General features: G+C 36.4%; 1 protein-coding gene across 2 annotated transcripts in view; it reads left to right on the top strand.

Moving 5' to 3' along the window:
- Positions 1–26,502, top strand: part of LOC124362115 (transcription factor HIVEP3) — a 98,152-nt gene that overhangs the window by 53,753 nt on the left and 17,897 nt on the right. Inside the window, exons 2-5 of one of the 2 annotated variants that reach the window (XM_046816316.1) lie at positions 15,559–15,618; positions 17,721–20,662; positions 21,889–22,218; positions 23,270–23,434. In XM_046816316.1, the coding sequence (XP_046672272.1) occupies positions 15,559–15,618; positions 17,721–20,662; positions 21,889–22,218; positions 23,270–23,434 (3,497 nt within the window). The remainder of the gene's footprint in view (positions 1–15,558; positions 15,619–17,720; positions 20,663–21,888; positions 22,219–23,269; positions 23,435–26,502) is intronic. The other variant, XM_046816317.1, reaches the window with a different exon arrangement.

The following is a 26,502-nucleotide window of genomic DNA, read 5'->3' as shown; positions in this document are numbered from 1 at the left end:
GTCTCAAATATTTCACTGATGTGTTTTATTTTCTAAACCAGATATGAATGGGTTGAAAGCATGTTTATGTAAATTTGGTTGTATTTAAATTAAGTTTGTTCGAAAATTGATAATTAATTCGATATAAAACTATATTGCTCTTTATTCCTATTTCTTCTGTATTCCGATTAGATGATACAACTGCAATGTCATTAACTCACATGCCAGCCCTTTTGTGACTAAAGGGGATTGTAAAATTGTTTATGAAGTTAAAAGAATATAAAATCCATGGGTACAAATATTGACCCTTGGGAACACCAAAATCAATCTCGACGAGACATTTCGAGCTGCGGTAATGAAATTTTAAGAATTTATTTTGATATGTAAGACAGGACCAGCGACTTCAATGTCTTTTGCTATGAGCTTGAGCTAGTAACCAGTATAGTAGACATATGTATACATAGATTGATTATTCAGATCCCATTATGTACTGTTTGTTGTCTATATGCTGTGATGTATTAGTTATATATGATAAAGAGATCCCCTTCCTCTATTCATTATGTTTCTAACTTCATTTTGGAGAAAAGAGAACAAAATCATCTTGTCAAATAAAGAACACGCGCTCAAGAAAGGAACGGAAGAAGCAACAGCGGTTATAGCATGAATGTCGGGATGTAATGTCGAGTTGAAGGATAGGCAGGAGCGTGTAGGACTGAGGAGAGAACCAGTTTGAGGATATTCGACACCGGCAACAGCAGGACGGGGCGAGGACGGCAGGAGCAGGAGCAGGAGCAGGAGCAGGAGCGGGTGCTGGTGCGGGCATTGCTCCTCCACGCACACGCACGGCGGCACGCTCGCTCGCTGCGCTCGGACAATAGCGACCCCACCCTGTCGGCAGATTTACAACATGAACATTTGTCAAAGTACACTTCAAACCGAAGTGTCATTTCTTTTCCAAACGAGCATTAGGTTCATTTGTTTTGTTGGAGGAACGGCTCCTCGAAAACAAATGTAGTCTTTCTAATCGGCTGCAGTTGCCAATGTAAGAGTGCACACTCATGTAGTAGTATTCAAAGATGCTAATAACTAATAGACTTTACTAAAAGGTGCACTGTTTAGGAAAGGCCGACAGCATTCTACAGTCTATATTCGTACATCGAGTGTTGAGAGTGGTTACCCGTTCACAGTGCGGTGTCTAGTGGGTTGTGACCAATTGGGGGAATTTCTGTGAAGGTCCACGTATACTATGCAGATTCCCAGAATTTCGGCTCGCCGGGTTCACAGTGGCCACTTTCGTCTTTTTCGTTTCCCTGAAAAAGAGTGACTCTGGTGTGGTTAGAGAAGTTGACGTTTATGCAGAGGCTTTTTACAAACCATCCGCCGCCGGATAATTGATGAAACGTTTAATTCAGTCGGCGCTGTTGACCGCTCGCGAACCGGTTTGTTACACGTCATCACTCTTAACACTCGTTGAATCGACTATTATTGTAGGGTTTCTCCTTAATTTGTCTCTTTTGGAGGAGTTCGCTTTGTTTCTTACGTTCTGGCTGACATTCATTAACAGACTAGAGACAAATGTGAAATGCGGTGTTCAGTTCTGAGTCTAACTCAAGGGATGATTGCGGGCACTAGGGATGGTTCTAAGATAGGATGGAGGCATGCGATCCTGTAACGGTAAAGGACAGTGTGATAATTGAAGATACTTCAGCAATGGAGAGTGGCACATGGAAATTGGAGGGCCATCACTGATAAGTATAATATGTTAAGGCATATGGTGTTAAAAGTTATTGTTATGCGGAGTCAGCGAAAGGAGATGATAGCAAATGTCGGAGTAATAAGTAAACGTAACAGCATTCTTCATTACGATATAAACCCCATTTTTACCAACTAATCCGGCGATGACGTATATGGGCGGCTGGTGGGAGGAGGGTGTTTGTTGTGTCGCAGAAGGGATGGGAGACGGGAGTCGACTGCTGACATTTTATACTCGACATAGTCACGGGCAATCGATCGTCTCTCACTTCCTAATCTCGCAACTTTGGCCTCGGTCACATTTCTGTTAGTTCGACCACCTTGTGCAGGCTTACACTGTTGACGACTGCTGACATTTTATACTCGACATAGTCACGGGCAATCGATCGTCTCTCACTTCCTAATCTCGCAACTTTGGCCTCGGTCACATTTCTGTTAGTTCGACCACCTTGTGCAGGCTTACACTATTGACGACTGCTGACATTTTATACTCGACATTGTCACGGGCAATCGATCGTCTCTCACTTCCTAATCTCGCAACTTTGGCCTCGGTCACATTTCTGTTAGTTCGACCACCTTGTGCAGGCTTACACTATTGACGACTGCTGACATTTTATACTCGACATTGTCACGGGCAATCGATCGTCTCTCACTTCCTAATCTCGCAACTTTGGCCTCGGTCACATTTCTGTTAGTTCGACCACCTTGTGCAGGCTTACACTATTGACGACTGCTGACATTTTATACTCGACATTGTCACGGGCAATCGATCGTCTCTCACTTCCTAATCTCGCAACTTTGGCCTCGGTCACATTTCTGTTAGTTCGACCACCTTGTGCAGGCTTACACTATTGACGACTGCTGACATTTTATACTCGACATAGTCACGGGCAATCGATCGTCTCTCACTTCCTAATCTCGCAACTTTGGCCTCGGTCACATTTCTGTTAGTTCGACCACCTTGTGCAGGCTTACACTATTGACGACTGCTGACATTTTATACTCGACATTGTCACGGGCAATCGATCGTCTCTCACTTCCTAATCTCGCAACTTTGGCCTCGGTCACATTTCTGTTAGTTCGACCACCTTGTGCAGGCTTACACTATTGACGACTGCTGACATTTTATACTCGACATAGTCACGGGCAATCGATCGTCTCTCACTTCCTAATCTCGCAACTTTGGCCTCGGTCACATTTCTGTTAGTTCGACCACCTTGTGCAGGCTTACACTATTGACGACTGCTGACATTTTATACTCGACATTGTCACGGGCAATCGATCGTCTCTCACTTCCTAATCTCGCAACTTTGGCCTCGGTCACATTTCTGTTAGTTCGACCACCTTGTGCAGGCTTACACTATTGACGACTGCTGACATTTTATACTCGACATTGTCACGGGCAATCGATCGTCTCTCACTTCCTAATCTCGCAACTTTGGCCTCGGTCATATTTCTGTTAGTTCGACCACCTTGTGCAGGCTTACACTATTGACGACTGCTGACATTTTATACTCGACATTGTCACGGGCAATCGATCGTCTCTCACTTCCTAATCTCGCAACTTTGGCCTCGGTCACATTTCTGTTAGTTCGACCACCTTGTGCAGGCTTACACTATTGACGACTGCTGACATTTTATACTCGACATTGTCACGGGCAATCGATCGTCTCTCACTTCCTAATCTCGCAACTTTGGCCTCGGTCACATTTCTGTTAGTTCGACCACCTTGTGCAGGCTTACACTATTGAATATTGAATGTGCCATACAATAACGTCGTGTTTGTTCCATGAGCAGATATTGAGCATCCAATAGGTGTTCTTGAGGGCCGCTAAAAAAAATAATGGTTAACCGCATATATACTTGACATTTAATGTTAAAAAAAGTAATCAGCTGTCTATTACTACATTGAAAACTCCACCAACCAATATTGATGTTTTTTTATTTTGTAAGGCATTTCGATAGCAACAAGACTATCTTTTTCAGAATATCCCAAAAGTATAGTCACATTTTGTGATGTGTCTTCATATATGTGATATTGAATCTGCCATACAATAACGTCGTGTTTGTTCTCGATTAATTGTGTTGCTATATAAAATGTTATATTTAGAATAACATTTTAAATAGCCAAATTGAAGCAAATTGTGTCCTAAAACAGAAATGTGTGATGCTTACATTAGTAAAGTCATTATTTTTCCTGCCCTTGTGCGCTAGGAACTGCACATAAAAAGATTACCGACTTTAATTTGAAAAAGAAAGTTCCTAAAATCACTAGATCTAAAAAAACAGAAAAGAGTCAAGAGCTTTAGTTTATAATGCGATTTGACCGGTAAGAGCACCGGTGAAGAGAATTTAAGCGGCGAATATTTATCGACGCGATTTGCGTCTATTTTTATTGCTCTAGTAAACGTCATAATGGACGCAAATCGAGTCGATTGACACTCGGACGAAAAAGTCAATATAAGCTCGCATCTTCAACATAATCAGCTGCTGTCGTAATTACTATTTTATTCGTGTGAGGTGGGGGGGGGGTTGTATGAATCGTGTATAAAGGGTGTAATCCGTTAATGTAAATGACCATCGTTTGTGCTTTAGCAGTCTTTGAAATTCAATTTTAGTTGTTAAAGAAGTTACCAGATGATTCGCACCAGGCCGCCACGAGGTGGTGCTGCCAGACTCAGGTGAAAGAAGGAAGCGAAGCGAGAGAATGTACGGTCAGGTGTGGTATTATGATATGGTGGGAGGGGGGGAGCGGCGAGGTTAGGGGAGACCCCTCCACCTTTAAATTCTCCTGGTCACTCCGCTCACACTCTCTCTCTCTCTCTCTCTCTCTCTCTCGATCTAACTGCCCTCCAGCATTTCTCGGCTACAGCAGGGCATACAAGTTGTTCAGTTGGACTTTTAATTATAGTAATAACCATATAATTTTATAATCCCTGCGAATATACAATATTTGTGTGCGTCTATTTTCTATTTATTTTTACGTTTGTGTATCATTTGTAATTTTGTTTCAGCTGTGTTTTAATGTTATGTGACCTAGTAGTCGTTCTCAATGCACTGTATCGTTTTGAATGATACACTCCAATTGTATACAAAGCGATAAGCTGAATTGGGTAAACCTTTAGCTGGCAATCCTGTTATGTACATCATCATGAAACAGCGAACTGACGTGTACATAATTGATTGTACAATGAGAAACATACGGTTCGCTATCAATGATGAGATAAGAATGTGGCTCGTACGGTATTAGTTGTAATGTATACAATCTACAGTATACAATATGAATTATGAGTTCAAACATGTTTTTTTGGCTCTTTAAAAGAACCTTAAAAGCCTTGAGGGTTGAAGGTTATACGTTGTACATTTCGTCGGAAAGAACGATTTAAAATCTAAATGAAAGTAGAGACAGCTCAAGTAGCCACGGTGTACAATAATTTCAAATACCACATAGTAAGTTCAGTACTGATTATGAATAAAATCACTTTTCGTTGGTGTGTAAAAAACTTCTCTATACACATTCATAGGGTATTTAATGCACTTTAGGCCATTAATTCAATGCTGTATTCTTCAAATAATATTTAAATGTCAGCTAAAACAATAGCCAAATACATTACATGTAACTGCGTTTTCACTTAAACCTTTGACTTTGCAGAGAATATGCCTTGCATCTATATGGGGACAAGAACGTTGCCAAGAAAAAAAAAATTGGGTGTGGGTACAACTGATATTTTCCCAGAGGGGACAGAGAGTAAGGCCCCATTTTATTCAGCATCTTTCAGCAGTACATGTCAGTAATACTGAATTATTTAAATAATAATAATCGTTTACAAAAAAAGTAGGTAATTAAAAATTTGGGGGGAGATCTGGACCCCTTGGACCCCCTTGCTGGCTGTGTCCTTGTATGGGGATTGTGTGGTAGGAATTATTCTCGATAAAGCTAGTTCTATTCTTAAAATCATACATAGTGCTAGTAGACTAAATTTTTTATCCAGAGTTTTAATCCATTTTAATTTGATTGTAGTTGCTTCATTATTATGAATTACATTCAACATTTTGAATATTTTTATGATTAAAGCATCTGAGTTCATTCTAATAACGCGTGTTTAATATTTTTCTGTAATATATTTATAATCGCGGTTTCCTTCGTTTGCCGCTAGATGGCGCACAACTACAATGTTTCAAGTGGTAACATTGATTGGCATTGGATGCAATATCTTCTCTGACTGTGATATCTGATACATAATCAAAGCTTGGATTCACCAACGATTGATCGTTCTGTAATCTTTTAAAAATAACAGTGTATTTGTTTTTATTCTTTTCCAAAAATGTTAGCAAAAGTCTGCGGATTGTACCACTATATTTGTGCTGTGACAAATCGTTAACGTCAACACAGACGTTTGACGCTAAAGTCTAATAACTGGCAGAAGTTGCGCGGGTTCGCGCGTCAGACAGCTGGAACATGTGTTATTCTCTCCATACAACAGACCAGCTGTGACTGTACTGTGGTGTAGTTAGGTTAGGTGACCTTGGGCCCGCCTGCCTGCTTGATCACGGTCTGACTCATCAACTCTATACTCATCGGCTCTGCCTGCGCAATTCAAGTCGATGCCGTCAACCCAGCCGCGCGTGTCCGTATTGTCATGTACACGGGCTTCTTATGGGCAGATAGAGCAGGTATTGGTTATATAGAAATATAGAACAATTGCAGGATTTCGTAACTTCGAGGCCACGGATGTTCAGTAGCTTAATAAAAAAGAATTCAGTTCAAACTCTCTTCGACAAGGCGTACTCTGGTAATCCCCTTTGGATATTCTCACACACAGCATCTACATAATTTTATTATTCGTTATTAAATAATTCTAGAATAATAAGGCATTTCTTATACTTCTTTCGGTACATACTAAAACTACCTTTATAATAAACTGCTACAGTTTGTTTTTCTGAAGAAAATCCCTGACGAAGCCGGGTCCCGGCGATCTCTCTCTTACGCTAAACATCTCACTTCAAACGTCTACTACATTTAAAATATACACATATAATATCTCGTAAACAATTATTTACTACTTTTGTAGTACTCACCCATGTGAAGGAAAAATAATTGTTGTGCTAATGTGGATTGTTATAAACCAAAAATGTCGAGAAAAACAGGTTTCTGTTTAAAATTTAAGCTTTCTCCACTTTAATTCAGTATTATACAAAACATAATGACAGTACAAGAAATTCTTATACAGTATGTGGTATATTATCTCTTTAAGAATGAAATTGAGAGTTCTAAATTAATAATTAATTACGTAATTTGTTGTAAACCCTTACGAAATCGGTTATTAGTGGTTATTTTGAGATTTAGAAAATACTTTATGATACTCGTACTGGTTGTGAATACTTATTATGATTCATGGTAATTAAATTTGACATCATCCCACAAATAGAAATTCCAAAAGAGATTTTGGTGATTACAACGGGTGAGCAGTGGCTGCTTCCTGGGCCGAGAGTACAGTCTTCAGGCGTTATAAATTAACGTTATTTTAGAACATCACAACTGTCATGGACGCGAAGATGTTTGGAAGGCGCTAAATCAGGGTCAGAGGACACAATATTACCGCTCGAAACAGACTTATCACTACCGGATTTGGGAGAAACCTTTATCAAATTGGGGTTATTAAATACGGTTCTCAGAACCGTTCATTCCTCTGTTAATTATAATTTTTTGTAAATGGAAGCAATGGACAAGATTCTTTATATTCAATGATATTAAACAACAGATTCAGAGTTCACAGAAGTGGTTATGCCCTTTTGGGAATAAGGTCTTGCTTGCAGTTTCGCCGTCTCAAAATGTAATCACCCATCAGGTCATCATCCTAGACTTCTGCTGAGTCACAGCAAGGCACGTCTGTGACGCACGCACAATTCACGTCTGACCGGTTCCGATGGGTTGTTGAGGGGGGGGGTTCGCTCTTTGCTGGTCTGCAGTTCTACCTAAAAGATAGACTGCACGGTTCAGCAGATTGACGTCATAGAAATCCCAGGATCACCGTGGATGTTATCTGTAACGCGTAGATCATTCTTGTTATCGCGCCTGTCGGAGCACACCAGTTCTAGGAATCGAATGATGCTTGCCAAGCCTGATAAGATAAACTTGTCTGCCCTGAGCTTAATCATTGTGACTAAATGGTTGCCACACAAGGCGTAATTAGTCACGTGACCACGTATTAAATAAAGAGGTCCTTTAATTACATTTATATTTTTTGAATTCATAAATATTGTCCACATTTGGTTTTAGTACCAACTCTAAATTACTAAGGGACATTAATTAAGGACCCAGCAGGGGGTTTTAAATCTAATCGTTGTCTGTTCGTCCGTGAGATAGCTCTTGATCGAAAGGTGCTGGAGAATTTATATGTGTTATATCATTTATTCTTGCTCCAAGGAAGACTTGGTTTGTTTGTTCAAAAGGTCAAACTAAATATTAAAATAAAGTTATAGAATTTTAACATTGGATTTATGGTGAAAACAAGAAGGCAATGACAAATCGTAGCATTAAAATGTGTGAACAAACTGAGTAGAATCATATGCAATTTTATCATGAGGCAGTAACACATGTGATGAAGTTATTTTGTTGGATTGGTCGTTAAGCTTTTCGTTACGTTCTGTCCGTTCCGTAGATTTTTTTATTGTATCGGTTTATTATCTCTCAATTATTTCTTGTTGTTTAATTAAGGCGTAATCGTTTCTTATAAAATTAAACACCCTTTAAACAGGACAACGACAATCCAAACGTAAACGTAACAAGGAACAAGTAAAAGATTTTGCTAGTGTTTTATCAATGGTAGTACTAGGCCCGGTCACACGATAGCGCTGCGAAGTGTGACTGTTTAATTTGTTCTGTGGACGTGTGAAAATTACTGCTTCTGACAGCTGATTTTACTGTTTATCTTCAAAAACTTAGAAGATAAAAAATCTTAGACAGAAAAATTGTGCCTCAAGACAGTGGCTGCAAGTATAGCTTCATTTTTAAAACGAAAGAAATTAAACCGTATTTGGGACATTTTCTATCACCTGGAATTTATATTAAAAAACATTTTTTCGTAACTTGCAACGCTGTTAAATGGAGCTGTAATACAAAAAATCAAACTACGTAAAGAAAGTATTGCATGAACATGTATGTCCTGCGTGTGTTTTGAGGGCCAACAACTGATCAATGAAATGACATTTGGAGATAACCATGTATAATAAAAAAACATCAACAAAATGTGACACACGTAAAACAAGAAATCGGCATCAAACTATTTTTGAGCTTATATTCAAAGTTGTTAAAAAGGTATAAAAAAGTGTTTTGTACGAAAAAACGAACAGAATGACTTCCACGCTCATTATGCTGCTTTAGGTTATGGGAGATGTACAGCGTTGATTGGTTAGCTCTTGCTGCACAGCTGAACTGAAATGTGAGCGAGATGCAATAAATCCATCATGAGGTAATGTCACGTGTTGGGGATCTGTGGGCTCACCACTTGAATACGTGACTATCTCATCACGTTTATACAATCATCACGAAATGCCTACTATACAGTTAAAACCTCGGTACTGAATTTGTGTATTTGCGTGCTTGGTTATGCTACACTATTAAAACATAGCCTAACAATAAAACAAATTTTAATGAGTTAAAAATAACGTTGTACTGCGTCTTAAAACACAAAATACCCATAAACGATGTATCACTTCAAACAAGCGATAAGCAAATTTTGCTTGTAAATCTGGCTTTATCTGAAGTGCTTCTATTGTTAAAAATATAGCACTCGTGGCATGTATTTAAATCTGCAAAGAGACTAAAGTGACGAGGGGTACGTTAGAAAGAATAGCGGTTCTAATCATGCTCCTTGAGATTAACCATGGAATTAAATGTCACACGGATGTGTTTATTTATACTCCATATCGATTACACGTTACGTCTCAGGTAGGAACAGGAACTAGCGAGAATTATATAATTTGATAAACTAATGAAGGTTCAAACTTGCAACTGTGGACTTCTTCAAAGGTTATAAATTTGGGCGAGCCTGTTTTCTTCAGAAAAAACATTAACGGGAACTTAAGAGCCGTCACTTCCTCTGGGTTTCCAACGATTCTTCGTGCAAGTCCAGTCTAGAGTCCAGATTCCGGAGCGAAGACCACTGTGGAGTGGCAATGCCTGGGGCCTGGAAGGTGGGGAGGGAATGACAGTGAAAGTACCTCAAGTTATAACCACTGGACTTGTACGGCAAGGTATGACTCACGCTAGACACCAGGCGCCGTACTGTTTGTCTTATCTGTTACCACCTTCTCGAGTAGACACTAACTAACCACTCGTTATCTCCTGTTCGATTCCCCAGCTCGGATTGGTTCAGGGGAACTCTTCAGCGGTCTCGTTTCGCGAATTTTCTCTCTACCACACTCAACTTCAGTTTCGACAATATCCTTCCGGCACTTCAGAACGGGTTCGAGTGTAGTGCGGTACAGGGAACCGCTAGATTAGAGTCATTAGTAGGCCGCAGTGAGGGAAAAGTACTAGATTTAATGCGAATAAACACTTCATACCTTACTTGGTAACTGAGAATTACTCTCCTATCAGAGAAAGTTGCAAATAATGTTGATTTCCGCTCTTAAACAAAGGTTTAATGGTGTCGAGGAGATACTGTATGGGAAATACAAGATTTAGAACATTAATTCTTGCTTCAATATCTTGAGTGATCTCTTGCTATATTGATCTGTTTACCTGTAAATCTATTTATCTCAATACAGTACCATACAGGGCCAGATGCAAACTACGACCACTCAGGCTCTGTCATGTATTAGGATAAGTGGTACTCACTGAAAGGGTTACAAATAAAATGGAAAATAATTGATGCTGTTCATATTAACTGTTGAAATAAACACAAATCGCATACATTCACTTGACAAGTAGATAACATGATCATTTAACAGGAGCTTTGCGTTATTTTTGTCAGATTTTAATATACTGTATTATGTACTAAAGGTCTGTATTGGTTTAGACTGCTTTATTTATCTTGAATTCTTTGTTAGTCAATTCAATGGATTTTCAAAATGTAGCATGTACTTGAAAGCAATGCAACAAAATTATATTATGTTACAATACTTTGTTTGTTAAAATACTTTCACAATTTTATATATGTTGTTGTCTTATTGGTTATTGTTATTTGAGATTTTGTTTTTATTTTATATTGTAGTTTAACATTTTAGAATATTACTTGAACTATGAGGATATGCCAGAGGGCAATACAATGTAATCTTTGTTGACTGCTTCCTTTTTTGGATTTTATGTACCACTGCAACTTTTCATGTACCACTTAAACCATGTCGAACTCTATTCTATTCCTATTTTTTTTTGCAACGAGTGTTTTCCTACCTGTTACCGAGAATGTGTGGGAAAGTAATCACGAAGACAGTGTAATCCAGGAGCTCGTGGCTTTGCGTTACGTTTTGGAGCTCGTGACGTACACCAATGCTTATTTACCATTATTAAAATGATTGTTTAAATCCCTAAAATAGCGTTGATCTCGTCCTACCCGTCATACACAGTTATACGTGTCGAGAGGCGGGCGGAATGCTGGCGGGGGCGGTGGACCAGGCCACGACGGAAACTGACGTGAAGTAGTCCATTATTCCATTGTGGCCTGCGTCACTCACTGCTGGACTATTCCATTCTACTCGTGAATCGTTGGCCTCATTCTCTCATCTCTCTTGCCATTTAAACTCCCCATCGTCACCATCGGATACGTACGTAACAAGCCTCAACAAGTAGTTCCCTCCGGGGGAAAGAAGACTACAAACTATCGTGTGCTGTCATAACTCAATATAACGGATATGTAGTTTTCTATTTTCAAAATGAAGTTCCGTAAAGTATACGCAACATTACGTACGATATTTGACCAAAGATTCGTTTCAAAGTTTGGTAAAACATTACGTAAAACTGAAGACAATGCCTTATCCGTTTGGGACGTTTCATTTGGCAAATCTGATCTACTCCATAAACTGGGCTTTCACATTGTATCGACTTAATTCAAATTTTCTTTTTATATATTGATGTCCTGGAATATAAACTGAGTACATTTACAACAACACGTGAATGAACAAAGTTACAAAGTATTTAATATTTACAATATTTTAAGAATCTTAACTCATGATTTTAACATTGAAGGAAGATTGAAAGTTTACCATCAGAATACTCCATTTAAACTATCGAAGATTGATTAAATATTGTACAAAAGGTCGTGCCTACGGTACTGTAACTCGACCTAATATGCTGTAAATTCTTCTCCAACAGGTTTCTTCGCTTTTTATGAATACTTGTTACCCTTATTAGCATTCTGGATCTTCAACTTCATCTAAATGTTAATTTTTGCGTGATGGTAAAATGTGATCAAAATGAGGCATGCATGTTGCATGCAGCCACTAATATCAGTTAGGGCTACCATTATCAGGAAACCAGGAGTAAAAACAGGAACTGCCGATATCAGGAGTACGAATTACGTAAATAATCTCCTGCATCAGGAGGAATCACGAGTATCAGGAGAAGCCAGCGGTATCAGGAAAGCGCCAGTATAAGGAGTAATCACGAGTACCAGGAGAAGCCACCGGTATGAAGAAAGCGCCAGTATGAGGAGTAATCATGAGTATCAGGAAAAGCCACCGGTATCAGGAGTAATCATGAGTATCAGGGGAAGCCACCGGTATCAGAAAAGCGCCAGTTTCAGGAAAAGCCACCGGTATCAGGAGTAATCATGAGTATCAGGAGAAGCCACCGGTATCAGAAAAGCGCCAGTATCAGGTGTAATCACGAGTATCAGGAGAAGTCCCCGGTATCAGGAAAGCGCCAGTATAAGGAGAAGACATCGGTGTCAGGAGTAATCATGAGTATCAGGAGAAGCCACCATTATCAGGAGTAATCATGAGTATCAGTAGGAGCCACCAGTACCAAGAATAAATTCAACTATCGTAATCTGACATAAACACTAATAGGGTCCGACCAGTTGGCGACGGCGCGGCGTCCCTTAGAACTGAAGGCTAAGCGTCTGCAGATGCATCAGTGAGCGTTGAGCGTTGCGACGCCACAGCCAGTACAAACACAGAGATGTAGGTAGGCTCACGCTTGCCATTTGGCACATACCCTCGACGCCACCAAGGTCTAGCTCAGTTTTTGCTTTCTTGTTAGAACATAAATAAGTCGTGTTTACTTTGTAGATGGTAGTAAGGGCAAACTAAATCTTTTCGAATCCAAATTATACTCGTTTTATACATCGTTCTTGTATAACTGGTGTAATGTAGACATTTTTATAGACGAGGAAACTATTTATAATGCAACTTTTTACTTCGGTCAAAAAGGTCATGCAATCTTTTGTAGATTAGGATTATAGAACGCTTCGTCATCGTATGATTTAGTATAATAATTGGTTAAATATAGTTCATTTGTTGAAATACGGTTCTTCTTCTTTTTTACGTATTCAGTAAATATTTCTGGTTTTGCAGAATTGCAGGTCCACGAAATACAGAATTGGGCTTATATATTCATGTCATGGACAGGAAATAATCTTGGCGAAAACTTTAGGAGAGATTAAACGTACGAGGGCGAGTGGATTCACACGAGAATCTTCTCTCATGGCCTGTAGCTAGAGCTAATGCACTACCCAAAGAAAAAGGTTTGCACATGAAAACTGTCAAATTTTCAAATTTACCCATGCAACTTTTATTTCTTTTAGATTGCCTTCACCATTTTCTTCGTATTTTATACACTCGAGAATTTTATGATACAATATAAATATACCACTTTTTCTAAATATGAGTCAATAATTTAGGTATATTCAATTAATAGTGCATTTATTATTCAATTATTTATCATAACTAATTAAGTTCATTTGCTAATGTTAAATGAACAATAAAACAACAATATAATTCAAACATCGATATAAATGTGTAAATAAAATATAGGCAAAATTCAGCATTGCCATATTTTAGATAATGTAAACAATCTGTACTTCTTTATATACATAATATTGTATGATAATTATAATAAATAAGACGAGTATTTAATTTGATTACACTTTATATTTGTTTGTTTGTACTTTTAATAGATCTTACTATGGGTTTTGTAAATATATGTATCCACAGCCTTAACCTCCTTCCCTTCACAGCAGTTTACAGTAATTACCAAGTAAATGGCAGGAAGGAAGTGCTAATTTCTAAGCGATGGCTGGTTGACTTAGCCAAAACACTAGGTGTTTTTTTACCGCTGGTTAATTTATAATTTTACTTAAACTTCTACTTCATCTTGTATTGTATTGAACGTTATCAGATCAATGTTTTAGAATCAAAATCTTAAATCCATATTTGTACCCTTTGCAATAGAAAGACGTTTATCAACAAAATTTAATGGACAAGAAATACATAGATCTAACTGTTATTCAATATTGTCACTCAGTATTCACTTTCTACTAGAAGGGATATTTATTTAGGCCTATATTCAATATTTAGGCACATTTTGTCCAGATAATAAAAAAGAAAATACTTTTTTCTTGTTGAAAATCGGACATAATCGCGGTATTTTGTACTTTTGGTTATAAATTCAGTAAAATACATACAAAAGAAACAGCGAAGGCGAACCATAATCAAGGGGTCGGAATTCCAAAACTGAGGAAAATAATTATAATAACCCTCTTGGAGGAGTTGCGACTAAAACAAGATTTGGAAAAGTAAATAAACTTTGAAGTTCAAGTTATTCACCACAATTTAGTAGATAAAAATATAGTTTCAACCACATTTTTGCAAGTATTGTATAATGGTACAAGAAATTTGTTCGTTAAATCAAATCGATTTAACAATGTGCTAGAAGATTTTGCCCACAATTTGCCATGTGTCCAAAGTTCTGTACTTATAATATGTAATCGAAAGAAACAATAACGATGTTACCCCTCTCCACATGACATTTTTGTTAAGACAAGAACGTAGCCAGGAAAACATTTGGGGGGGGGGGTCCAGACAACTGTTATTTCTCCATAGTGGACCGAGAGTAAGGTCCCATTTGGTCCTTCAAAAGTTCTTGACCTGTTTCTTTGTTGGGAACGATCTTTCAACAGTACATGTCAGTAATACTGTATTATTTAAATAATAATAATAATAATCGTTTACCAAAAAAGTAATTGAATAAATTTGAAAGTTTGGGGGTCCGGACCCTTTGGACCCACTCGCTGGCTACGTCCTTGTGTTAAGGGTTAATCGGTGTAGTCTCCCCAAACTCAAACTTGAATACGCCACTATGCGTTCAACGGGCTTCGTTAAAATTTATTTTTGTCGATTATTTTGTTTTAATTCTGTACTGACTTGTTAAGGAAATAACGTTATTACATTTCATTGTTAACTACCTCATGAAAGAGCAACTTGTGATAAGAGCGGAAAACCGCAGTGTACATTATCACTATTACTATCTTCTGCATGCGTAGTTTTAGTGACCTCATTCATTATTACTACTTCATTTCAATATGTTGTAAAGTTACTGAACTATATTGTAACTCATCGCCCGCCTATGTAAACAAACTGTTACCTTGAAGTTGTAATGACGTTTGTTTACTCATCCATCCCTGCTACCTACTACAAGCACAAGCTGTTTTGCTAGGCATGCGTAGGTAACCAACGTACATAACCTCAAACACGTACATTACGCGAGACGCTGGAATATCATCAGCTGACTGACGAGCAGCTACAGCCCCCTCCCCCCTCCATCGCCCACTCTGAATATGGTACTTTATATCTTTATCTTAGCCTAACATCATTCTCTCTGTACAGGTGTAAAGCAACCAGACGCCATTTCCAGATCTGCACCTCTCAAGAACAAGTTGTATAATGGTGAGTAGATTATCTACAATCTTTATGTATGATTTTCTAATATTATCCAACTAACCAACAAGTTACAGGAGTTGACAAAAAATTGAATTATTTGAAATTTATATTTGATTTACAATGCAATATTCAGCTAGTCTGATTCACTGGCAATTAACAATAGAATAGATGGATGCAAATTGGTTATAAATATTATTTTAGAAGTCAGATTTATACTGCTTCAATATTTGAAGTTAGTATATATTTCAACAAGTACAGTGTATAGATTATTTTGTAATAATAAGTGTGCAGTTTTTACCTCATAAATATTGTAAATTAATAGGAATTGAAGCCCTTATCTTGAAAATCAGTCTCCTAAGTATAAGGGATTTACCATTCAAAACCCTTTTTATTTTGTCTTGTTAATGTATTATTCTTTAATCATGTATAGTTAAAAATGTCACATTCACAATTTTCTTCCAAAAACTTTGATTATTTTTAAATTTCTTTAGTTTTAACATGTCTTTTGTTTTTTAATTAAAGGTTTTTTTGTATATTTTCTGAAAGAATATTTCAAAAAGTTTATTAAGTGCACAATCTTAAATAATGTAGAAGTTTATTTTGCACATTGTAGTGTTTAGTTGATAAACATTTACTTCATCAAAATAGAAATTAAGCGTTTACAAGTAGGTAGTGTTTTCTGTGTTTTGTTTCTTTTTAGTTCAAAACAAAAATAAAGATTAAGAAATCATTTTATGATGTGCATTATAAATGATAAATTTTAGGCTGTAGATTATTATATCCAAAGTTAAGATTTAAAAAACAACATTACTCGTCAATAAGTTATTCTTCTAAATACATGAATTTGTGTAAACTGTTAATCAAGATAACAATATAAAAAGTTAATACAATTATTTAAAACACAAATTGGACGCATAAAAGCCATAAAAATAATATGAAAACTACATGAAAGACTTATTTATTAAGATTAGAGAGACACAAAACCTTAACTTTAGAGAAAAAATTATGTATGTTCTGTTGATAAACACTGACAATGACAGGCCCTTGTCCTTGAAGGGTGCTTAAAAGGTTAGTTATTAAACTTTTAAATAAATTAAACTGGTTTTATGAATATGAGTGTCTTATATTTTTTACGTCTCTTATTAAATTAAATTTATAATTTCAAAATTACAGGAGCAACAAAATTAAGATGCTTTAAAGTTTTAATTTTGCTATTGGTTTGACTTTTTTGGATATGTGTTATATGATTTCATACTAGTCGTGCTCTAGAATTATTCATTATTAAATAGATTCATTAATAAAAGCTTTAAATAATACAGGCTACCAATCAGTGGTGATGGAAATGACAAGCAGTGTACTACATTATTAGAGAGGGAAGGGATTGTTTTGGGGAAATATGATTTTTGTGGTATACCTGTCAAGCTATTTTTATTGAATGGCACAAATACTGTATACTTATGTATCAATATTTGAGTTTGCTCTGGAAATGGATTGCTTTCCTATGTTAAGACACTGCTACCAATCAAATTCTAACATGAAATACATTCTTCACTCACATAATAAAGTGAAATGAAAGTGACAGATCGTGATAGTGCACATAAGATAAATTACCCAATTGTCATTAGTACCCTATTACCAGTTGCTGCATCTGATTAAATGTAAACTATAAGGAACATTTTATTACATTTTGACAACCTACTAATAAACAGATTCAGTGTTAATTTTATGTAAATATAGGCAGCGGACATTTGTCTGGGCTTTAATTGGCTGCAGTATCATATTATCATCATAATTTATTTTGTATTCTCTCTAAAGAAGACTAGATGAATAAAAATTAGATACTAGAAAATTGATTAGTTTTATTATAAAAACTGTTTTATTTTTTTATCATACAAGCTGCAACCTTACCGTAAGCAGATTCACCTTATTTTTCCAAGTTTCTTTTAGACTATTAGTTTTTGTTTTAGTTTACCAATAATTTTTGTTCAAATATTTAAATGGTACTCGGAAGCATCTACTTCTTAAATCGAATAAATAATATTACATGATAGATTAGAGTTGACCATAAAAAACAAAAATTGGAATTGTTGTTTTGTTTTTTTTTCTAGAAATTCCTGCTCTAAGTGGAAAGGAAGAGCCAATCCAAATGACTGTAAACGCAGTGCCAATCAAGTCAGAGCCACCATCAATCATCAGCGATGCGCTTCACAGCAAGTACCTGCACAAGAAGTTCAAGAAGATGGCATCCACCTTACTGCCCGAAGAGACCAATAATGTGCTCAACGGGCGGTTCAACAAGGGTGGGAGCCGTGTCTCCGTATCTCCGGACTTCAGTGACAGTGAGAAAGTGATGTCACCTCCAGAAAATGCCCTGAAGTCAGATATCCCCCCCACCTCTCGTGTGATCTCTCCCCCCGCCGGTCGGTACGTTTGTTCCTACTGCAAACTGGCATGTGCCAAGCCCAGTGTCCTTCAGAAACATATCCGTGCTCACACCAACGAACGACCTTATCCCTGTTTGCCTTGTGGTTTTGCCTTTAAAACCAAAAGTAATTTGTATAAACATTGTCGATCCAGAGCTCATGCTTCAAAATTGGAAGAGAGGGGTGAGAAGGTTCCGTTATATGAAGGTGAAGAAGCGGTCAGTTCTGAAGAGGATGACAGCTTATCGAATACTTCCAATGCTGCCTCAGTGACTTCCAAAGCAGAGAATGATCAAGACGGGAAGGAAGAAATACCCAAATCGATTTATAAACCGAAGTACAGGTTTATGGACCAGCCATTAAAATCTCCCTTAAGTGAAAAGTTAGATGAGAGGAAGGAGAACACTATCACGCCACCTCGTCTTCATCTTAATATTCCTGTGCCAAACGCTACTCCTTCCGTTTCCACTCCTTCGCCTTTTACTAGTGGTTCTTCTCCTAGCCCCGAATTCCTTCATCGTCATATCAATAAGATTATAAGTGAAAATCAAGCCATTGTTGAAACTAATGATCCCTTTTGGACGAAAAAGTTTCTACAAAGAACAAACAGCAGTGATAATAATTCGTCTTCAAGTCCTCTATCTACTTCTCCTTCACCTGCAGATGTCAATTTGTTGAAGAAAATTCCTAAGTACAATGTTGGACCAGAGACTTTAGAAGAAGTAAATTGTGATAAAACGGTACCCAAGCACTCCAAGTTAGCCCTAGCTCTGTTGAGGCCACAATCTTCAGTGTCTCCAAAGTTTGCAAACCATCCTGCACCAGTAGCAGAAGTATGTGATGTACAGCCTTTAAACTTATCCACCAATAATAAAGAACAGAGTTTAGCCAATTTGAATCGCAAAAGAAGTTACTCAGAAGGATTTCCTGACAGATCTCCCAAAGCTTTGCGAGATAGAGTTAATGCTGTTCCATTAAAAATACTTAACTACTCAGTCCAAGATTTCAGAAGATTTGCTTCGACATTGTCTGAAAACAGTGCGCCAATTTTATTAAATCACTTAGATATAAAGAAAGAAATTATAGGTACTCCGCAAAACCCTGAGGGCTCAATTATTAAGGACTTATTGTTGAAAGCCAGAGCTGCTGGGTCAACTGTAAGCTCGTCTATAGGACCAATTCTAGGCACTCCAGGAATAGATTTAAAGCCACATTTATCACTTACTCCTCCAGTTTCAGACGAAAGAGCTTATTCACCTTCTAGTCAATTTGTGTGCCATTTATGCAAAGAACCTATAGGTTATCGAAATGCAGAAAGTCTAGAAATCCACCAACTATATCATTGCAAAGGTAATGATACATCATCTAGGTCATCTCTGAATAGTCCTTCTCCTCATGCAGATCTCCATCATCCAGAGTCTCCTTATCGTAAGTCTGTTTCCAAAGAAGGGCCCATTCTTATTGCTCCATCACACCCATCACCAGGACCCTTGCTTGGCAGCACACCATTAGTTGACAGCTACCGTACAAAAAGCCCACATACACCGGAACCAAACCCAACAGTGCTAAAGAAAAGAAAGTTTGATACTGGAGCAATAGAAACTAGAGTGATCTCAGCTACAACTCTACGCTCTTTAGAAGAACTTTCAAAAAGTCCCATGCGATCAAACTTGCAGATGTTTGGCGGTGAGGTTAAAATATTAGATAGTCCAGGTGGTGAAGCAAAGACTATGAGAATAGACCCTTTAAGAGGATCTTCAAAAACGCCTTCAGATATTCCACTGCAAGTCACCGCTCATCCTGGGAAAAACATGACAAAAGAAGAAAGTGATCTCCAAGACTCTTCCAACATGGTTGTGAAGATAGCTAAACAAGGACTGCATTCTGGAGGATCCATTGTGCAAGTTCCCCACAAACCAGTATCTTCTGAGCACCATTCACCTCGACAGAACTCCACCTCCAGACCTATGGTGTCCGGATCTCCAGCACCCCACCGGCCTGGGTTCCAAGAGCCTAGCAAAATGCTGATTCCCATCATACCTGGTGCAAGTCCTCAAAATATCTCCCTTTCAGGGATCTCAAATCCAGTCCAACTACCCTTCATACCATTCACTTCTATCCTGTCAGAATCTAATGTCATAAATCCTTTAACAAATATAACTGCCTACAATCCCCTTACACTTCCACCCGCATCAATGATTCCTCCAAGCTCTCCAATGGGTATTACCAATCCCTACTCCAGTGGAATCGTCACGATTCTGCATGGTGGGAAGGAAATTCCGTACGTTCCAGGGATGCCAGGACCTCACACACTTCTCCCTAATCACTCAGTGCCAATCTTCTCTTCAAAATTAGAACCTGAATCTAAACTTGTAAAGTTGCCTGAAAACACAGCAAACACCTATCAAGAGCAACTGTCAAGAGGGTGTAAAAATGAGAGGGCACCGAATCAGTCTGTGATCAACAAACCCTCATCTCTGAGTATCCCAACAATACAGGTGAACAGTGAGACAATGGAGAGTCCAGTGGATCAAAGCACATCCAGTGGTGCCAACCTGCGTAAAAGATCCATTGACGAGAGCCAGTCCACTTCCATCTCTAAGCCATCGACACCCAAGAAGAGCCAGGTAAATATTAAAAACAATGTAACTTGATCAGAATTTTCTTTATTCAGAACATTGCAGGAAATAGAATTTAGCTAACTTCATCTTAGGAATATTTTACAAAACACGTAATTTTAAAAAAACCGTATTTATTTCTTAATAACTCATTTAAGCCTTTACCAAGTGGACAATCTCATTAGAAAAACACTATGTCCGAAATAAATATATTGTTTACGAGTATTTAATGTATGTTAATAATATTTATGTGACTGTTCTACAAACATGTAAAACTTTAAAATCAATATTTGACCTTCTATTTTTACTGTAAATAATAATACACCAGGAACTGTAAAAAATCCTATAAATCATAAATATAAACATAAGTCAATTCTGTTTAATAAATACACCAGTTTATATGTTACATTAAAAGATTTTTCATTGTTAAAATATAATGCTGCATGTATAGCAAAAACTTTATTATTTATTTAATATATGAGTAAAAAAATTAAGTCTCTTTACAAGTTGTATTTCTTCTCAGTTTATGTCAATTCACAGAAAAGGCAATAATTGTTTTGTATCTTTTCACCTTTTGGATTATTAAGTTGACCTTCTAGAACATGAATTATAAAAATAATACAAACAGTTCTTGTCTTATTTAATGTTGTGACAGTTATATGAAGCGACTGACACATATACTAATTGAACTCAAACCATTAACTTAATTATAATAATAATAGAGTACAGTGACATGAAAGTGAGGTGACGATAATATCATTTATATTGATGGTTTTCCTCCTCAATACTTAAAGGAGGAATACAGTTTATGAAAAAGTCTTATAAGGTACTGCGAAAATGAATTTTAGTTTTAGTTAGGGGTTGTCCAATTAAGAGATATGCCTGTACAATATAGTAGACATGTTCTTATAAATAATTTAGTAATTTTCATTTTTATTTGTTTACTCGTTGAATTATATTTCACTCAGCCAGCGTTGCAAGTAATTATTTTCACAATTGCACATTCATTTAGATTGTGTGTTTATATTATAGCTGTGTATCTTAAAATGGACTATGTATTAGTGAAAAAAGTTGATAAAACTGAAAGAGAAACTGGATTTCTGTAAATCTACAAATTATTAAGTATTTGTTTTGGTGCAAGGTGTTTGTTGGTGAGCTCCCAAACTTAAGTAAGAGACAGTTGTTTCAGTAATCTTCAAATCAATCTTCAGATTAATTATTAGGTTGCCTTATAGTTAATCTTTCCCCAGTTCATATTGCCTGAGGAGGACGAGACGGAACCAAAACCGGAGAAGAAGTTCCTGCGGCCCACATCTCTGCCGCTGAAGCCTGGCACATTCGTGCCAAAGCGGCAGCAATTGACGCCAGTCCTCTCATTGGTCAGTCCTGAGACACCTCGCCCACGTAAATCTTACGGTCAGCTGTATCTCAACGGCCATGCCTACACCTATCTCGGACTGAAGTGTTCCACTCGAACGTTCTTCTGCACTCTCAACAAGCCACAGCCCATCTACGTGCCCCTCTCCCCCGAACATAACAGAGTCTCCATGTATTCCAACTGGAAGGTGGGTAGGATTCAAGCTAAACGTCTGCAGTCATGATCAAACTTAAATGTTTTTATTAAATTGAAACAAAATGAAAAAAAGTTTTATTGAAACGCAAAATTAGGACAACACAGTCCTTTCTATTATTTAGCCTCTTATCGATTCTTTACCATCATGTTTCCTACTAGAAAGCATTGGATTTTAATCTGATTAACTTACTACCGTACTATTGAAGTTACGAAAATTAAAATTAAAAAAATATAATCGCACTTAATTATATGACGAAATGGTATACTATTGTGCGAGTAGACAGCTAGTTAACTGATTTATTAAATGTTCCTTATTAACAAAAATAAATACTTCAGAAGTAAATATTTTGATATTATATGTAGAATATGAAATAATCTTTAACAATGTTTATAAAAACAATGAAACGGTTAAAAGTTGCTAGAGAGTGTAGGATACAGATTCAACTGTTTTGTATGTAACATTAATTTAAATACTAATTGTTTTGTGATAGATTTATTTTTGGATTTTATTGTTGGTGTTTTATTATTTATACCAAATCCGTTCACTCTGGTTAAGTTAAGTAAATATGGGACTTGTACAATTTTTGGTATAAAACATAACAGTAGATCTATGGTATATTTGAGCATATTTTACCAGACAACTAATATGGTTTAGTATATTGATCATTTAAAAAATCAACAATAATAAAGTTTGTTCAAGCAAGCATTGTTTGAACATTAAAAACATTTTTACAAGGGTAAAAAATTAAAATATCTCAATGAATCTCTTCTGCAAAGCAACTATATCTTTATAACTGGACATCATATTCAAAAACATGTAGGTGTCAGTTAACCATATGGCCATAAAAATAAAAAAGGTACTTTCATGATTAAAAACAGAATCTAGATGGCATGTATTAATTTGGAAAAATTAAATGGTATAAGTAATTCAAATTATATAAAGTTATATTATATATAAGTTTTATTTTGTAATAATATATTTTTTTAATTTCTCTTCTGGGCAAAATTTAGCTTAACCATTTCAGGTTTGTCCTTACTTGCAGGTGTGTACGGAAGCAGATCCAAATCCATATGGACTGGACCCCGGACGTGCTATGGCCCTGTACGATTCCCGTCATCGTCCGGCCACATACACACTGGCGCAATCGCACAGCAGTGAGGCCGTTACCCATTCTGCGTACTGGACCAACCGTCACTCTCCCGATGATGTAAGCTGACAGACTAACTCTGCAGGATATAGAGTTAAGCTTGTGGATTGTTTATGAGTGGTGGAGAGTTGCAACTCTGACAAATCCGATTGCATGTTGGATTCAATGTCGGTTCCGGGAGCCACTAAGAGGAAGAAGAGAAACCAAGTGCTGGTCAGATTTTGTTGTCAACAGCGTCAATATTTTTCAAAATGTAAATATTATTAAAGATCAAATTTGAATTTACCTCCACCCATTCAAGAGTATCCTTATTCTTAATGAAGGAATGCAGATACAAAAATCAGTTAATCTATTTATACAAAATGTCTAGACAACAAATATTGCACAAAATGTGTTATTTTATTTTATTTGTGGTTGGAGAGAAACCAAAACCTCTGTGGTGGATGACTAATAATGTGATTGTGATCTCGGTATTGTGGGAAATGATAAAACAAGGATTAACTGGGTGGGAAACCATGCAGCCATGTGATAAATGTAACAGTAAAATTTAAACATTTTTAACATGAAACAAACTTGAATTGTTTATGAACCTTTAGTTAAGGATTACTTCGAGAGAAACCTGATACCGTTCACACTTCTCATGACTACAGACAGCTGTAGTCTCTTTGCTACAAAATATTTGTTTATCTGTAGTTAATACCAAGTATTATTATATGCAAAGTTGTATCTTTAAAGCTGTACTGTTAGTATTTTAGTCTTTACTAGAACCTTAAAAGTTCATTGTATGATTATTTGGTGATAACTCGTAAAAAATTACTGCACATTTACTACAGCACATAACATTTTAATTCAACTATTATTTTTTGTGTTATATTCTTCTTTTAGAGCTACAGTAGTTTCAAAAAAGTGTTGTCTAGATGGTTTTCTCCCCAACACTCTGTAATTAAAATATAGTAAATAACAATAACAGGTTACTTACAACAACAAACAGGTTTCATGTGTTTATTGTCTCCACACACACCATGTGTAATAGGAAATGTATTATAGAGACCTTGAAGATGCATGAGCATGAACCTTTATTTATTATGCCTGATTCAAAAATAGCCATCTTGCAAACTGCTTGTGTCATAAAGCACTATGGATTCAGTCATTGAACATTTTGTTTCTGAAGATATAAACAGTTAGAAGGAGTGTGCAAACTAACATGTATTTAAAAAATGCCCCTTGGTTTGCTTTCCTTTTTTTATGAGTATGTGATGCTATAATATACAATGTTGGAAAAATACACAGTCATGTACATTAAATAAAGTAAAGTAATAATACACTAAAATTTTAATTTTAGCAAGTTTAAAAATGAAATGAGAAATAAATATACATCGCACACATAAATTTGGTAGGAATCATACTTCAAAGGTGACTTTACTCTTAGACATCTTTATTAAATCGATTAAATTTTATTCTTTAACCATGCTGTGATTAGGAATGATACAGTACAAACAATGCTTTGGTTACACATATATAGTACAGTAGATAAAAAGTATTTAGTTTAGAGCAAAATTGAGAAAGGTGGAGGAAAAGCTACATGAACAGTGCACAAATATTGGTAGTACAGTATGTTAATGTATGTCACTGCAATGTATAACTACGATAGGTTGTTATTTTCCTAAACAAATGTTACTATTTATTATTGTGTAATTGTGATGTTATTGTTTTGTTAATGATTTATTATTTTGTTAAATTTTTGTTATTAAAAATGGTACAAACGCTCTGTATCTCTCTTTCACCAACAAGCTATGTATGGGATGTTTTTCGTATGTCTAACATCAATGACATTGGTGGCGAAGGCGGCATATTCAAGGATGACTGTCTTGGAGAGGGTTGACCCCTCTCCCCTCACCACAATAAATGGGATAAAAATAATAAAATGTAGGAGCAAGGATGTACTAATATTAGTTTATACAAATCATTAATGTTGGGTTTAAAAAAATAATATGTTGCTTTAAGATATTTGCATTCTCTAAGACTAGTTCAAATGTCTGTTATGATACTGTCTTGTGATCAGCAACAGCTTGGTCTATATTGGTTCTAGTATTTGTATGAGAGTTGGCATAAATTTACTCATGAATTTCAGTGTTTGGTCAAAATTCCTTGTTGCTATTACACATTAATTAATTACTAAATTGCACATCTGTTTGAATCAAAATAGTGTTAATTTGAATCTCTAGTATAAAATCTGTTACCTGTTTAGTAGAATTCATTAGGACTAGGAATTTTTTTTTACCTATACCTTTCAGAACTGGGGGGTTTTCAAGTTTATCTAAGGGAAATAAAATAAATATGTTACTGCCTCGTAGTAGGAAGATACAGATGCTAAACAAAGTGAGAGGAAAATGTAAAGCGGAAAAACTGTATTGTTTGGTATGATTCATTGATCATGTTTTTCTTGGAACATATTTCCAAACATTAGATTTGAGATTATGGGTTGCCGTCACGATAAAGTGAAAACCTGGATACACTTCTGCCTTCTATAACTCTTATTTTATGAAGATAAGATTGGTCATACAAATAGCGTACAATACTTCTTGGTGTAGAGTTCTATGGGGTCTTGGAAAAATACACTGCAGTCTCTATTAAAGGCTGCCCAGAAATGCTGGCCAAAAAATAAAACAATTTGTTGTAATTTTTGAAAAATGAACAAACAAAAATGTAACTGTTTCTTCACAACCATAACTCTCTCTTATTCCGATAAAATGTCACAAAATGTTGTTGCACAAAACTATAACAGAAAAACTAAAAAATCACATGTATCAGATATATTGACAAAAGATTACAAAAACAATATCTGCACGCTAACATTCCTTGAGACCTTGACAAAGATGACTTCTTGATAGCATTGTAACTGGAGGTGAGACATGGGTAAAAACATGTCAGCTGTGAAACAAAGGCATCCTATAAATTTGTGACACAATTTCTTCCAGGAAACCAAGGAAACAACAAAGAATAATCTACTGCTCGAGTGATTTAAGTCTAAGATGACAACTTTATCGATGGAAACTGGTGTACAGTTAAGCTACGTCACTTATTTAACGGTGACTCTTAGAAAAGTAGTGTTTTTCAAATGTCTAAAA

Source organism: Homalodisca vitripennis, chromosome 5 (assembly GCF_021130785.1).
Source record: "Homalodisca vitripennis isolate AUS2020 chromosome 5, UT_GWSS_2.1, whole genome shotgun sequence".
Taxonomy (NCBI): domain Eukaryota; kingdom Metazoa; phylum Arthropoda; class Insecta; order Hemiptera; family Cicadellidae; genus Homalodisca; species Homalodisca vitripennis.
Note: the sequence above shows the minus strand (reverse complement) of the source record. Positions and strands in the feature narration are given on the sequence as shown.